Source organism: Danio rerio, chromosome 11 (genome assembly GCF_049306965.1).
Source record: "Danio rerio strain Tuebingen ecotype United States chromosome 11, GRCz12tu, whole genome shotgun sequence".
NCBI lineage: Eukaryota > Metazoa > Chordata > Actinopteri > Cypriniformes > Danionidae > Danio > Danio rerio.
In genome coordinates, this window is record NC_133186.1 from 4,051,680 (window position 1) to 4,067,390 (window position 15,711).

Consider the following 15,711-nt stretch of genomic DNA (forward strand, 5'->3'; position numbering starts at 1 on the left):
AACACTTCATATATAGTCTGTGTTAGTTAATGCAAGACTATTGATGAAATCCAGCATAACACTATGACAGCGCTTCAGATGACTGATCTACAGCCTACAGCTAATCAATCTGACAGATTCTGGAGTGCATTACAGCTCTAAATATAAATATAAACGATAAATGATCCTAAATAAAACAAATACATGTATAGAGATTGTATATAGGTATATAACTTTACTCACATGGGAAACGGAGGCCACGTGAATGGTTTGTGAGCACAATTAAGTTCACTCAGCATGCCATGCCATCTAATAATTGTAGGAAACAAGTCCAAAAGGCAGTTGAGTGTGTAAAGCCACATAAAACAACACAGAAATACGATAAATGTGCCGAGTTCAGTGGCTAAACTGCAGGATTCAGCTGAGGTGACGTGACGGCGACCAGTGAGACCTAGCTGTCACTCAAGTGGCCACTCCCTTAATTATGCAAACTTAATATAACTTAATATAAAGGAAACGGATGAGTTATAAAAAAATTCACCCCCCTCACAGTTGTCATGAAGGGTAATATTAGCTGTATTAACCAAAATCTTTTTTTGTACCAGGCTGTAAACACCTTTTTTTCTGCTGTAAAGTTGGCCATTCTAACAGTGGGCTCAATTGAAATTTGCTCTGTTTTGGAGCCAGGAGCGGCCAGGACTAGCGGAATTTCGGATGAATTGCAGTTTTAGTTACTTCCGTATTGGCTTCCTGAGGGAGAGCGGGAGGTTGCCGCTTGGTATGGCCATACACCCAAAGCACTTCACAATCATGAGGGGGGGTCTCTCCACACCACCACTAGTGTGCAGCATCCACTTGGATGGCAGCCACAGGATAATGGCGCCAGTGCGCTCACCACACACCAGCTATAGGTGGAGTAGAGAGAGTGATAGAGCCAATTCGGTGGATGGGGATGATTGGGAGGCCATGATGAGCCAATGGAGGGAATTTGGCCAGTACACTGGGGTTACACCCCTATGAGAAGTGCCAAAAGATGTTTAATGACCACAGAGAGTCAGAACATCAGTTTAATCTGATCTGAAAAATGGCGCTCACTGACAGTATAGTACAACAATATCATAAATCACATATTGTCCCGGAAACAAGCAGCCCCACTTTAAAGTAATCATTAATTACAACAGACAATAGTAACAGGTTATAACCACAGTAGCAACAAAAATGTAGTCAAACATATTTGAATAAATATTAAGATATATTGACTCGAGAAGCCAATATATAAGCTCTATGATAAAAAAGATAGAAGCTTAGCTGTTTACTGCTTTAACCACTGCTATATACAAACTATATGTCATACATATGCTAAATCATATATCATTCAGTTCGCCACAAGTGGGGTTACGATTATGAAGTTAACAATAAATTGAGCCATTCTTCTTGCAGAATAGTGGCCAGGAAAACATTTCCTCCAAAACACCCCAAAGTGGCTCAATAATATTTGGTTCTGGTGACTGTGCAAGCCATGGAAGGTGTTTAACTTTATTTTCTTTTTTTTTTTTTTTTTTTTTTTTTTTTTTCTTTTTTTTTTTTTTTTTTGTTTAACTTTATTTTCATGTTCATCAAATCACTCTGCAGGGTTCAACGCTAAGGATTTTTTCTACTGGCCCGATTGGACCAGTGGTTCAGATTTTTACTTGCCCTGCCAAAATTTTCACTGGCCCCATAAAAGAAATAAAAAAGTTAGCCACATATATTAAATAATGTTTCACGAAATAATGTCAGGCGGTTCATTCCACTGTGGCGACCCCAGATTAATAAAGGGACAAAACCGAAAAGAAAATGAATGAATGAAAATAATGTCAGTAGTTGTAGAATTTAAATATTTGAAAAATATTTAGCAGTAAAATATAGCAGTATGGAAAACGTGCACATATTTTATTGCAAAACAAAAGGTGGCTGACTTAAAAGTGACGGCAAACTAAGCAAAACATCACCTTCATTTTTATCGTCATGCTGTACCTATTTAAATGTTTCCACAAAGTTAGAAACAGACATTTCCATTAGCCTCATAATTTAATGTCACGGTCATGTTGTCGTCTATTAAAATTTAGGGAGAAGGCAGCACTGCCCCGATCTGGCCTGTAACAATTCTGTCCACTGTCCCGAGCATCTCTCACACTGGCCCCGGGCCATCAGGCAGTCCTTATTGTTGAGCCCTGCTCTGTCACCAGTCTTGCAGTGTGTATTGGTGCATTATCATCCTAATACATCGCACTGCCTTCAGGATACCATATTTGAACCATTGGCTGCACATGGTCCTCCAGAATGGTTCAGTAGTCATTGGTTGTAATCCGTCTAGCACATGTATTAGGACTAGGGAATGCCGTGGTTTTGTAGCCAAAACCATCACTAATCCACCCCCATGCTTCTCTCTGGGCATAAAGCAGTCTGGGTGGTACCCTTATTTGGGGCTTCTCCACACCATAACTCTCCCAGATGTGGGAAAGACCAATACATGTTTCACATTATCCACAGCCCAAGATTTAGCCAGGAAACCTCCAACACTAAATTGGCCAGTATTTCAGTTTCAATGTACAACCCCTGTATATTTCTTCTTATTAATATGTTCATATTTTAGTCTTATATATTAACACTTTTCTTATAATTACTATATTGTTCTTGTGACAGTGCTAACCACTGAGCCACCGTGTCGCCCCCTTTCAGGAAACAACCCTTTCATATTTTACAGTACGTCATTATGCTTCTGAAGGGAATATATTTGGAATGTTTAATTACTTTTACTACAGAAAATACCAGAATAAATCAATTTTAAAAAGGATGACACTATTAATAAAACTGTTAATGGTACAAATATACGGCACTCTGATATTATTCAACTGTAAATAAGGTTAAGAAAGCTTCCAATATTAACCAAAAAGATTGTATTTACTAATAAATATTGCACACTATTCACATTAATAGTTACAACTACTCATTGATGAAAATTGCTTGCAGCTTTTGTAAACTATTTTCAAATCACAGTATTAATACATCTAATTCAACATAACATAATCAATAGGGTATTACTGGTGCGGCAGTATCCTAATCATGTTGGGCTAACGCTTAAGTACAGTAATGCTCCTTAATACCAGCTTACTAACAGAATTAATGCCAAATGATAAGTCTAGACATTCACATCACATTTAAAAGAAGATATGAACAATTTTAATAACAATGTACAGAGATAAAACCTCCAAATAAGCTAGCAATGTCAATAAACTATGCTTCTGCACAACCTGGTTATAATTATACATTAATTACACAATGTGGAGACACGAGACAATGCCTGAAACTGATAAGAAGCCTATATTATCTGATAATCAATGCTGAGCCACTTCAGCGGTGTTTGTGGAGCTCATTGTATTTGCATTATGATGATGATGATGATGATGGCGGTTATTATTATGATTATGACGATGATGAAGGTGGCAGCGTTATGAGTCTGCAGACACAAGCTGGGTGACATGCATCAGCACAGGCGGATAAAAACAAAGACACACTCTCTTACACACACGCACACACACATATACATTTGGGCCATGCAACACTGCGTGATGATGCTCGCGCTTTATTACAGCACGAAGAGCAGACATGGCAGACAGTACACACGCCTTCTTACCGTCCGTGTCTGATCAGCTGTCTCTGAGAGCTGTCTGAGGGCTGACACACATTCAACACGGAGGTTGATTGATTTATTAAGAAACCGAGAGGAAAAAAAATTAACCCTTCGCGGCGCGACGAGCGGAAGCGGAAGTGAGGAGTTGAGACACGTGCTGCTGTTCTGTGAGCGCGTGCTGGAGCTGCGGCAGACATGAAGAGACCGAGTGAGTGTTTAATTCTGAAACAAATCTATATTTATACATTTAAAACGTGGATATACGATGTAAATCATTATGTGGGGCAATTTTGCTTGTTGTAATGATGTGAAAACACTGTTAAATGAGGTAAAGTGTGCTGACGGAACTCGCACGTGTCTGTTTTGTAGAGTTGAAGAAGGCGAGCAAGCGCTTATCATGCGCTAAACGCTACAAAATACAAAAGAAGGTAAGATATATCAAGTGTTCCTTCACATTATATAGGTAAAACTGGACTTTTGTACTGGCCCGGTTGTTGTCAGCCAACTAGAGTTCGATATCCCAAATAAAAAAAAGTACCATGCTTTACCATGGTGTGTCTGGGAGGTTTATGTAAATAACTTCTGTTACGTTAAAATAATGTATTCATGCTATTATGTAGCATTTTGAAAGTGTCACGAATTGTTTATTAAGAAATATTTTCTGTATCTACTTAATTATTTTCTTATTTCTATCGGTTAGTTTTTTTATATTAAGAATAACTTCTGTTAATACAAAATATACAAAATATTTGTGATATTGATTGTTGTTTAAAGTGATTTTATATATATATATATATATATATATATATATATATATATATATATATATATATATATATATATATAAAATCACTTTAAGCAACTATCAATATCATATATATATATATATATATATTAGGGTTGTAACAATATACCGGTATGACGGTTTACCACGATTTGAACGTGCACGATTATCATACCATGAACAATTGCATATCAACGGTTTTAACCCTTAAAGACCGAGACAGCCGCCCGCGGCTAAAAATAAGTATTGCTCTTAAATGTTTAATAACTTTTGATCCGCTGATCCGATTCATACAATTCAAAGATTGGCATAAAGAAGAGAATCTTAGCTTTCCAGTGCTGTATCACATAACATTCGCGGACTTTCAGAGGCTCCGGAATCAGTGCGGTTACGTCATCAACATTTGACAACGCTGATTTGACAAAGAAACGCTCGTCACTGTGTCTCCGGACAAATCAGACATGATACATTGATGCATTGTCCCTCCTCCATGCCCAGATTGGTTCAAACTCGCTATATCACAACCAATAAGCATAGGTTTCGCTTTTGTTTGTGGACCAAGCTTTTTGAACAACACGGAATGAGAGATAGGCATACATTTATGCGCGGCTAAATAAAACGCAAAAAAAAAAAGTTTTGCATGAAATAATTCTCATACTAAGTACTTTTGCATGCACAGCAGCACAGAAACATGACAAAACAGTGACACAGCAAAGACGAAATGCTGCTCTTGCTGTTTTCAAAAGACGCAAATGAAGATGCAGCTGTTTGTCTGCATTGCATACAACCATATCCAAATCCATATCGATAGACAACCATATCCATGCTGGCACATAAAACCTAAGGATGTTCCATATTGAATCTAGTTTCGTTATGTAACTATTTATAGTATAGTAAATATTTATATCTATTTTTTACTGAGGATTTGCACCATGTTTATTTGGACTTTATTTGGACTTTGACACATTATTTATTATTTTCTTATTTTTATTTGTTCATTGTAAGTGGTGTTGTTTATAGTAACTAAAAATATATTATTTGGAAAAAGTCAAATTTGCTTCACTGTTCTATTAGTTTGTAACATTTGTAACATACCGTATACCGCGAAACCGTCAAACCGTGGTATTGTTTTAGACGATTATCATACCGTGAAAAATTCATACCGTTACAACCCTAATATATATATATATATATATATATATATATATATATATATATATATATATATATATTAGTGCTGCACAATATATCGTTTGAGCATTGACGTTACAATGTGTGAATCTGCAATAGTCTCCTCGTAGGATCTCTATTATTATATTGGGATTATGTAGTTTAGGATTATTTTTATTTTATTGGGATTATATAGTCACAGTTAAAAATACATGATATTTGTTGAGTTACAGCAGTGTTTAACTGTAATGGAGCAAAAGCTTATCATTTGCAGATTTTTATCCCATGAGAGAGTTTAAAGCATTCAGACATGAGCAATGTTACCATTTGTAACTTTAATAGAGAAAATTTTTAACTATTTAAACAGTTAAGTTTTTGCAGTGTTATTTTATTAGATTTTTTTTTTAAATTTCTGTACCTGAGAATGATTTGAATAGCCTGAAAACAAAGAAGCATTGTTTAACTTTTCTGTTTGCTGTATTGCATTTAGATATAGAGGTTTTCAAGTCATCTGAAAAAATTGTATGTATATTGCAATAAATATTGCAAAAATACAAAATGACACAGTCACATTTTTCAATATTGTGCAGCCCTAATATATATATATATATATATATATATATATATATATATATATATATATATATATATATATATATATATATATATATAAAATGGTTGGGATGATGTCATGATGATGTCATCGCCGATGGCTGACAAACTTCACGATGCTGAGCCGGCATCGCAATCCATCGCCCCACATTTATATTGATGTATATCTTATTATTTGCATGTCCTCTTAATAGCAATAACGTCTTTTCATCAGCTGTGTTAAATGTCACAAATAGCTGAGGAATAAATGAAAGATACATTTACAGTGGATTTCAAAACAGTGAAAATGTATGCACTCGCACTAATGCTTCCAAATATGTTTTTAGGTCGCATAGATAAAATTTCGGGGGCATATGCAGCTAAAACCATCGAGCCCTATCATCTTTTCTTGTTATTATTTCCTCATAATGATAATAAAATAAGGAAGTTATCATTAATCACAATACAAATTACAGTGAACTCCAAACAAACTCTCGTCTCTTCCACCAGCTGTGGGAAAAGCCATTATAACGACGACACAGATCACTGTGCCTATTCATGCCAGAGTCCCGTGAAAAAAAAGTAATTGACGTGGTAATTTGTGTGTAACTTTATTTATGGTTTGGCTAGCCTATGGGTAAAGCAAAGACCATGTGTGTCAGGTAGTGAAAATGGTAGGCTACAATTAATTAATTCATTATGAATGAATTGATTATTAACAACCACCTAGGACGATGATGCCATTGTCCATCGCGATGTTTCACATTAGACCTTGTACAATGCCAAATAGGTCAACATTGCCCAACCCTAATATATACACCCTTAATTGTTGAATACGTCCGTAAACATTTTCAGTTTTTCTTTTTTCGGAATCATTCAGTAATTGCAATTCAGATTTTATCTTCACAATAAACTCTTGTAACTTGTTTTGTTGTCTCTTTCTCACTATTCCAGGTTCGGGAGCACAATCGTAAATTAAAGAAAGCCGCAAAGAAGCAAGGCATAAGTCGAAAGGCCAAAAAAGATATTGGAGTCCCAAACAGTGCGCCTTTTAAAGAGGAAGTGCTTCGAGAAGCTGAGCAGAGAAAACAGGAGGTATAATTATTCTAACGCCACTTTAATCTATGACTGCCATGGCTGTTCACTACAAAAACAACGGGGAAATTTTGGTTTTGATGCTCTTGTCTGTTATTTTACACTCAACTCATTTGTGTCTTGCTTTTAAAGCTTGAAACTCTGAAAGAGCAAAACAAGATCGTGAAGCAGCAAGAAAAGGCTGCCAAGCGGAAAAAGGAGAAAGATGCAGCCAGTTCAGTAAAAGAGCCTGCAGCCAAGAAAGCTAAAAAGGTAAGAAAAGTGGAGGAGTTCTGGATGTAACTTGCTGACACTAGCTGATATTATTGTTCATTTGCAGGCAGCGAAAATCAAAGAAGCAAGAGCAGCGATAGTTAAAGTGAAGAGCGCTAAAACATTCAAATGCCAAGAACTCAACAAGGTATATCAATATGCGATACCGCTTTCATATTGAAAATAATATATCTCTGCATGTGTTTGATACTCTCTCTCTACCGTTATTCACAAGTGTGATCTTTGCATTGGATTTGATTGTCGTGCAGGTGATTGAGGCGTCTGATGTGATCGTGGAGGTTTTGGATGCCAGAGATCCTCTGGGCTGCCGCTGTCCTCAACTGGAGGAAATGGTCCTGAAACACGAGGGAAAGAAGAAACTCTTGTTCATATTGAACAAAATAGGTAACATCTGAAAAGCTTTTAAAAAGGTCCTATTATGCCCCTTTTTACAAGATGTAAATTAAGTCTCTAATGTCCCAAGAGTGATTATATAAAGTTTCAGCTCAAAATACCACACAAGGTTTTATAACTCTTTAAAACTTCCTCTTTTAGGCTCTGATCCTAATTGTGCCATTTTGGTGACTGTTGCTTTAAATTTAAATGAGATTGTGCTTTTATTAAGAGAGGAGGCGGGGCTATAAATGTGTCAGCATAGTGGCAGATTCAAATACAGAAGGGCCTTCCCCCTCTGACACGTACAAAAGGACAATGTCAATCAAAGTGTTTCTGCAGACTGCTTTATCGAGAGTGATTGTAAAAATAAAATTAATACATTTTTACCATTAGAGGCTGACTATATTCACACTGTTGAATGTTTAAAAGTGATTTTGTATAATGGGTCCTCAAGTTGTAAAAAATGGAGACTGGTTTAATAAAGTCTCTTATTACTTTTTAGATCTTGTTCCTAAAGATAACCTAGAGAAGTGGCTCCACTTTCTTGAAGCCGAGTGTCCAACTTTTCTGTTCAAATCATCGATGCAACTAAAGGACAGAACAGTGGTAAGTACATGTTGGTGATGCACTGATCTTAAACTTTTATGGAGGATTCCTTTTTTTTGTTTTTACATGCAATATGGACAATTACTAATGGTCCAAATACTAATTTCCATTTTATATTCAGGTTTTTGCAATAATTTTTCATTTTAAATTAATTTTTCTACATCAAGGTAGCATTCAGAAAAAACAAAACAATGACGAAAAAAACTCAACACAAAGGAACAAACACCTCACTGCCAGCTAACGTTTCGGAAGTGTTTTTTAATTAATTCAGAAGTGTTTTATTTTTAATAAATTATGATGTAAATATTAAGGCATATTTATTTATAAATTGATACATATTTTTTACACTTAACTAGATCACTTGCAAGTACCTTTAAAACAGTACTAAAATATTAATATATTGCTTCTACAAAAAAGTCCTGTTTGCTTTCTGAAAGGAAAAAATAATTTTATTTATACACAACTACTACAGTCAACACTGCAGACATGTTATTGATGCTGATTTCTATAACAGTAGAATCCTAATGGGGAAATATTCTACTGCATTTTACTTAATTTCAGTTTCTAAAAGTTTATAATTTACAGCAAGGAAAAAAACAAGTAGTCAACTCGAGTAGAAGGCAATTTCAGACGCAACCTATGATCATCTTAGGAAGACTCAATGCATTCCAAAAAGAAGCCTTTTTTATTTTATTTACCCCGACACCCTTTATCTCTTCAAAGCTGTCACTTGGAAGGATAAAGCCTGGTTTATATTTCTGTGATAAGTGATCGGTGTGACCCATGGCGCATGTCTTGCGCGTTGTTGTGCATTTCGCCCTGTTTCTGTTGCTGTGCAATAACACTTCTGAAACGTTAGCTGGCAGTAAGGTGTTCATGTTCCTCTGTGTTGAGTTTCTTCGCTGGTGTATTGTTTTTTCAGAACTCTACCTTAATGGAGAAGTTGCCCAAATTCAATCATTTAGAGGCGGGAACCAGGGGACGTGCAACAACTTTAATCAATGTAAACGCAAAACAAAACTTTCCATTTGGAGGCTCCTTTCGAGGACTCGACACTTGTAAACACTCGCTCCAACAGGTTTATGAGGCTCTCGGCCCCGCCCACTCTCATCATCGCTACCAGGCTGACCAATCACAGTGCTTGCTCTACTTATCATTGCGACCTGTAGTTTCACTTTTTAGAGGTGTGTGTCAGCGAGGGCTATCTGACCACACGCAAGCTGCACCAGAGCATACGTGTCCGCTTGACTTCGAAGTATAAATCAGCCTTAAACCCTTTGAAGAAATTGGGCCAAAGGGATGAGCCGTTACGAATAGGATGCAGCAAGGATAGTTTTTTGTTTCTCATTATAATGAGAAAAATAGTAATAAATAGTTGCAATATGGCATTTCCCTATCATAGAGGGTTAATAAACTTTAGTATGCAGAAATCTGAATTGCAAATTTGACCATCTCATACTCTGCAACAGCAACAGAAGAGGCAGCAGCGAGGAACTAACGCAGTTCTGGATCACAGCCGAGCAGCTTCCTGTTTTGGAAAAGACTTTCTCCTACAGACACTTAATGACTTGGCGAACAAGAAAGAGGGCGAAACCATGCTAAAAGTTGGCGTCGTCGGTAAGATTTCATGTCTTTTTTTTTTTAGACTTGTGCACAAATCTCGATATTGAAGCATTATCTTTGTTCAGGTTTTCCTAACGTTGGAAAGAGCAGCATCATCAACAGTTTGAAAGAAATGCGAGCGTGCAATGCTGGCGTACAGAGAGGATTGACTAGGTACTGCTTCACTGTTTGTGTTTATTATTACTAAACGTGAATTTTAAAGCATGATGAACTGTATTGAACTGAACACAACATGACGTCTACATTCAATCCAACACTGAGCTTCATATCCCACAGTGCATTTCTGCTGCAAGGCTTTGAGCTTGACCCCTTAATAACATTGCTCGACTCTGTGCAGGTGTATGCAGGAAGTGCATATTACCAAGAAAGTGAAGATGATTGACAGTCCCGGGATTTTGGCGGCCCTCAGTAACCCTGGAAGTGCGATGGCCCTCAGGAGCCTGCAGGTGGAGGAGAAAGAGGAGAGTCCGCAGGAAGCCGTCAGGAATCTACTCAAACAGTGCAATCAGCAGCATGTAAGAAACACAAAGAGATTTAGACCATGTCTGTTAGCTTTGAAGACCAAAAAGCATACTTTGCAGGGCTGGTGAAATTCCAAAATGCCCGGCTGCCTTTTAAAATAAATTTCAAGTGGCCTGAATAGGATAATTCCTTAGTATTTACTAAGGAATAAATGGCATATTTTTTATTATTTTTTTATTATATTTAATTATTTATTTGTTTATTTTATTTTCAAAATGTTTTATTTCAATTATTTTATTCAGTTTTTATTTTATTGTTTATTTTAATTATTTATTTTAATTTATTAATTTTAGTTTTAATTAAATTTATTTTATAAATTTGTTTAATTTGTTTTTTATTTAAATTTATATTTCATTTATTTATTTTAATTGATTAATTTTATAATTTTTTTTTATTTTTATTAAATTTGTTTTAATTACATATTTTATTTATTTAATTTTATTTATTTGTTTTACTTATTTGTTTATTTGATTTAATTATTTGTTTATTTAATTTATTTTTAAATTGTTTGTTGTTTATTTTTTTATTTTTTCAATTATTTGTTTAGGTATTTTATTTCATTTATTTTAGTTAATTTGTTTTTAGATAGTTTTTATTTTTTATTTATTTATTTTAATTTATTTGTTTATTTTATTTAATTATTTGTTTTGATTTACTTATTTTATTTAATTAATTATTTGTTATGTAATTTATTTAATTATTTGTTTAATAATTAATATTGTTATTATTATTATTATTTTTAATAATAAAAAAAGCGTTGTCCCTGAAAAAAATCATGTGGTAACACTTGGTAGGCATATCTTTATTGTTTTTATTTTTTATTAATTTGGTACCAAAGCACCAGTTCTGTTGACACCAGTTAGTGCAAACACAAATTCTACTTAACTGTATTCTTTATCTTTTACAGTAATACAATGTCCATGTTTCTCTTCTAGATAATGCTACAGTATAATGTCCCAGACTACAGAAGCTCCTTAGAGTTTTTGACCACCTTTGCCATGAAGCACGGGCTCCTGCAGAAAGGTGGCGTTGCAGACACTGAACTGGCAGCCACAACATTCCTCAACGACTGGACAGGGTGAGTTTCAGATCATCTGTTTATCACATATGAAGTACTTTAGCCTCAAAACCTAAGTGCTGTGATGTTTTTAGGGCTAAGCTGAGTTACTACAGCAGAGTTCCAGAGCGACAGGGTCTTCCCTCTTACCTGTCCGACGCCATCGTGACTGAACTGCAGTCAGATGTGGATATGGATGCTGTGAAGAAGGGGAACGAGAATGTAAAGAGAAGTACGTCTCATGTTTAAATGCTTTGATCCTCTAGTAATAACCATTAAATAAATCCCACATGATTAGAGCTGCACGATACTGGAAAAATACGCAATGTTGTGTTTAAGTATTAATAACGATGCAACATTTCCATAGAAAAATGCTTTTTTTATTAGCTGTTTTAGTCTTTCATTTATGCAATTATTTAAAATAAACAGATAAAATATTTTTCATATCTAATTTGATCAAATTCAGATTAAAAACTGTGTTATGGTGCAAACATTTAGTTTTTAAAATCTTATGAATGAGTGAAAACCTTAGCAGATATTCTGACTCTGATTGGCTGTTGGCATTTTACTCTCTCCGACTCCCGCCACTTTTGGGTCATAATTCAGCTTTGGGTTACTCCAACCAAAAGCTGAACAGGAACCACTGGGGAGGCAGGGATAAGGATAGTAAAGGCCCCATTGGTCAAATTTAGATAAGCAACCAATGCATAAATTAAATGTCTTTTATCACACAATGTCTGTGATGTGTACACTAACTGGCCACTTTATTAGGTACACCTTACTAGTACCAAGTTGGACACCCTATTGCCTTCAGAATTGAACAGATTCAACGGTACTGGAAATATTCCTCAGACCTAATAACGTGGCTGGTGAGTGTATATTGCATATATTATTATCGCAAGAACGATGATTTTAGGGTATATTGTGCAGCCCTATTCCAGACATTGAAAGTCAAGGGATTTATATATATCTTGTCCAAGTCTTTTTGTTAGTCACTTTTTAAATTTTAATATCTCATTTTTTTTGTAGTTTTACACTCATTGTTATGGTTAATATATTTCTCAGCTCCATTTTATTCTTATCATGCTCTTAAACTAGCATTCTTAGAGGTCAAATGCAGTAACCAAGCTGTGCCTGTTGAAGCCTGCTTCACTACATCCTGTGAACTGTCACAATTAAATAAAAAAAAAAGTAGCTTCCAATTCATGTGGACTTTATATATTAAGTTTTGTCTTAAAATGGCAACCCTGATTTTGGAACTATGTCTAGATGCTTTATTAGGTGAAAACTAATGTAAATGTACCTGTCTTCAGGTGTTCGCTTTCCAAACCTCGCGAGCTGCATAAGCTTTGACTCCAGTGGTCCCACTGCTGGAGTGCTGGATGTCAGTGAGCTGCCTAAAGAGATCTTAACAAAGGCAGCAACAACAACAGATGCAGAAGAAGAGAAGATGGATACGACAACCAACACAGATGAGGTACTTCAAATGAGACAAAAGCAAATAATAATGATGATGATTTACCTCTGAATCGTTTCTGTCTAAGAGAAATGATGAGTTTGGTGATCACATAATTCCTTGATGACCATCTAATCCAACTCTGATCTCTCTCACACACATGCAATTACATCTGATATTTACAAATAAGTAAGTTAGATAAGTTTACTTGTGCACAGAATGCATACTGAAGAAACGTCTTTGGTTCAGTCAAGTTTTCTTTTGCCTCATTGATGCGTTGAGTTTGTCATCTACTCTGGATTAAGGCAACATCAAAGATTATTTGAACCTCATGGATAAGGAGACGGATAGACTAACATGTGTAGGTTCTGATTTACTTGGTGTTTTTGGAAAGTAGGGCTGGAATTATCAATCTACTCAAATGTATAGTTTACATCGATTTAGTTTGAATGAAAATCTGTTTCAAGTACTTGACAGAAACGACCATAAGTGATGAACTGATGACCTTCACGGCCAATGACTGTTCTCTGTGAAGCTTTGACATTTAAATTAAACGATGTTGTCAGATTTTTCATTCTGTTCCAAATTAAACTGCATTATTTGTCCCTTTTTTGTGTTTGAGTCAACAGTAATAATAAAACAGAACATCCCAGCACATGACTTCAGTACTCAGAATGCATTAAATGATGGTTGAATATTGATCGACACACTTTTTGTTTTTAAGCCTGAGGCCGAAAGCCATATTTCATCAACCGTGGAACCGATTCAGGAACCAACAGAAAAGAGAAAAGGTATGTTGTTAATTACAGCTCAGTCTTGCCTCTTTATGGTCTTCTGTCATTCCATGCTTCGTCTCAGAGTTTGTATGCATTGGATACTGTTTACCATGGTGCACTGAGATTTACAACTAATTTTAAATCCCTTAATCATCATAGTGTTGTATACTAGGGTAAGTTGGTCTGCTTTGATTATTTTTAGGCTCAAGCATTGGCATATCTTTGTTTACAAATCTATACTGGGTTTAATCCCATCATATCTCCAGAATTACATTTGTAAAAAAAAAAATATCTGTCCTTATCTATAGCCTTTGGTCACAGGATATTTATTCACTGTCTGTTCCTAAAGTGCATACTAGGATGGGATGAAGGCTTTAAAACAGGGGTGCTCAATCCTGTTCCTGGAGATCTACCTTCCTGCAGATTTCAGTTGCAACCCATATTAAACACACCTGACTAATTATCAAGTGCTGTTCAGGTCCTAATTAATTGGTTCAGGTGTGTTTGATCAGGGTTGAAGCTGAACTATGCAGGAAGGTCGATCTCTAGGAGCAGGGTTGAGCACCCCTGCTTTACAATATGCAGCACCTTTTGCATGCAGTTTACAAACAAAGCTGCAGATTGAAGAATTGATTTCACTAAATGCTTTTAAAAAGCCTACAAATGGTTTAGAAATTGAAACATAGGCTTGCAGATGCTTTTAAATAGTTTGTTTGTCAATGTGTGATGCGATGCATACTAACTGTCAATTGTTTGTCATTTAGACCCATGTGACATTTATACTGCCTAATCTTGGCCAGGTCGCTCTTGTAAAAGTGATTTTTAATCCCAATGTGTCTTTCCTGGTAACGTATAAAGGTTATAATAATAATTCTCAGATTTGTTTTTATATTTTCTTTAGATAAACCAGCAAAAGAAGTGAAGTTTGTACCAGTCAACACTGACCTGACGTCAATGCAGAACAAGAACAATGAGGATGCATACGATTTCAACACAGACTTTGTGTAAAAATTCACTATAATTATTTACATGGACTGAGAGGAATTAAATAGTAAAATGCACTCAGTTGCAGTGCATCTCATGTTTGTATGTAATAATACATAAAATGTTTGTTTCACTAAATACAAGGTAAAACTCTTACATTGCTTACAAAACTTATACTGAGCTTTATTCAATACTTGGTTAGAACCATTTTCCCCTTTATGTACAAATTAGCACACTTTCCCCTTCAGATTTGAAGCTGAAATATTCATGTAACAGAAACGTGGTGTCAAAAATAGACATTTGAACTATCACAGGTTTGTCTTAAAGTCCTGAACAAGTCGACTACACTACCTGACAAAAGTCTTGTCGTCGATTCCAGTTGTAGGAGCAACTTGACTTCTAGTCAATCAGTTGGAAAAAGTGGCAGAAGATTTACTTTTCTAATGAGTCATCTGTTGATCTGCATCCCAATCATCACAAATACTGCAGAAGACCTACTGGAACCCACATAGACCCAAGATTATTACAGAAATCAGTCAAGTTTGGTGAAGGAAAAATCATGGTTTGGGGTTACATTCAGTATGGGGACGTGCGAGAGATCTGCAGATTGCATGGCAACATCAACAGCCGGAGCAGGATAGCGCTCCTCATACTTCAGCCTCCACATCAAAGTTCCTGAAAGAAGGTCAATGTGCTCCAGGATTGGCCAGCCCAGTCACCAGACATGAACATTATTGAGCATGTCTG

General features: G+C 35.7%; 2 protein-coding genes across 7 annotated transcripts in view; one reads left to right on the forward strand and one right to left on the reverse strand.

Annotated features, from left to right (window-relative positions):
* Window positions 1–3,791, reverse strand: part of pbrm1 (polybromo 1) — a 305,936-nt gene extending 302,145 nt beyond the window's left edge. For all 5 annotated transcript variants that reach the window (XM_073916251.1, XM_009305786.4, XM_068224263.1 and 2 more), the window contains exon 1: window positions 3,656–3,791. The gene's annotated coding sequence lies outside the window, so the exon portion shown is untranslated. The remainder of the gene's footprint in view (window positions 1–3,655) is intronic.
* Window positions 3,792–3,813: 22 nt separating this feature from the next.
* gnl3 (G protein nucleolar 3) lies at window positions 3,814–15,318 on the forward strand. Of its 2 annotated transcripts, none has more exon segments than NM_001002297.1 (15): window positions 3,814–3,860; window positions 4,022–4,080; window positions 7,152–7,292; window positions 7,425–7,544; window positions 7,612–7,692; window positions 7,814–7,949; window positions 8,443–8,546; window positions 10,016–10,163; window positions 10,235–10,322; window positions 10,507–10,684; window positions 11,627–11,769; window positions 11,844–11,980; window positions 13,062–13,225; window positions 13,929–13,995; window positions 14,882–15,318. In NM_001002297.1, coding segments are annotated over 15 exon segments (1,686 nt in total). In that variant the 5' UTR covers window positions 3,814–3,847; the 3' UTR covers window positions 14,989–15,318.
* The last annotated feature ends 393 nt before the right edge of the window (window positions 15,319–15,711 follow it).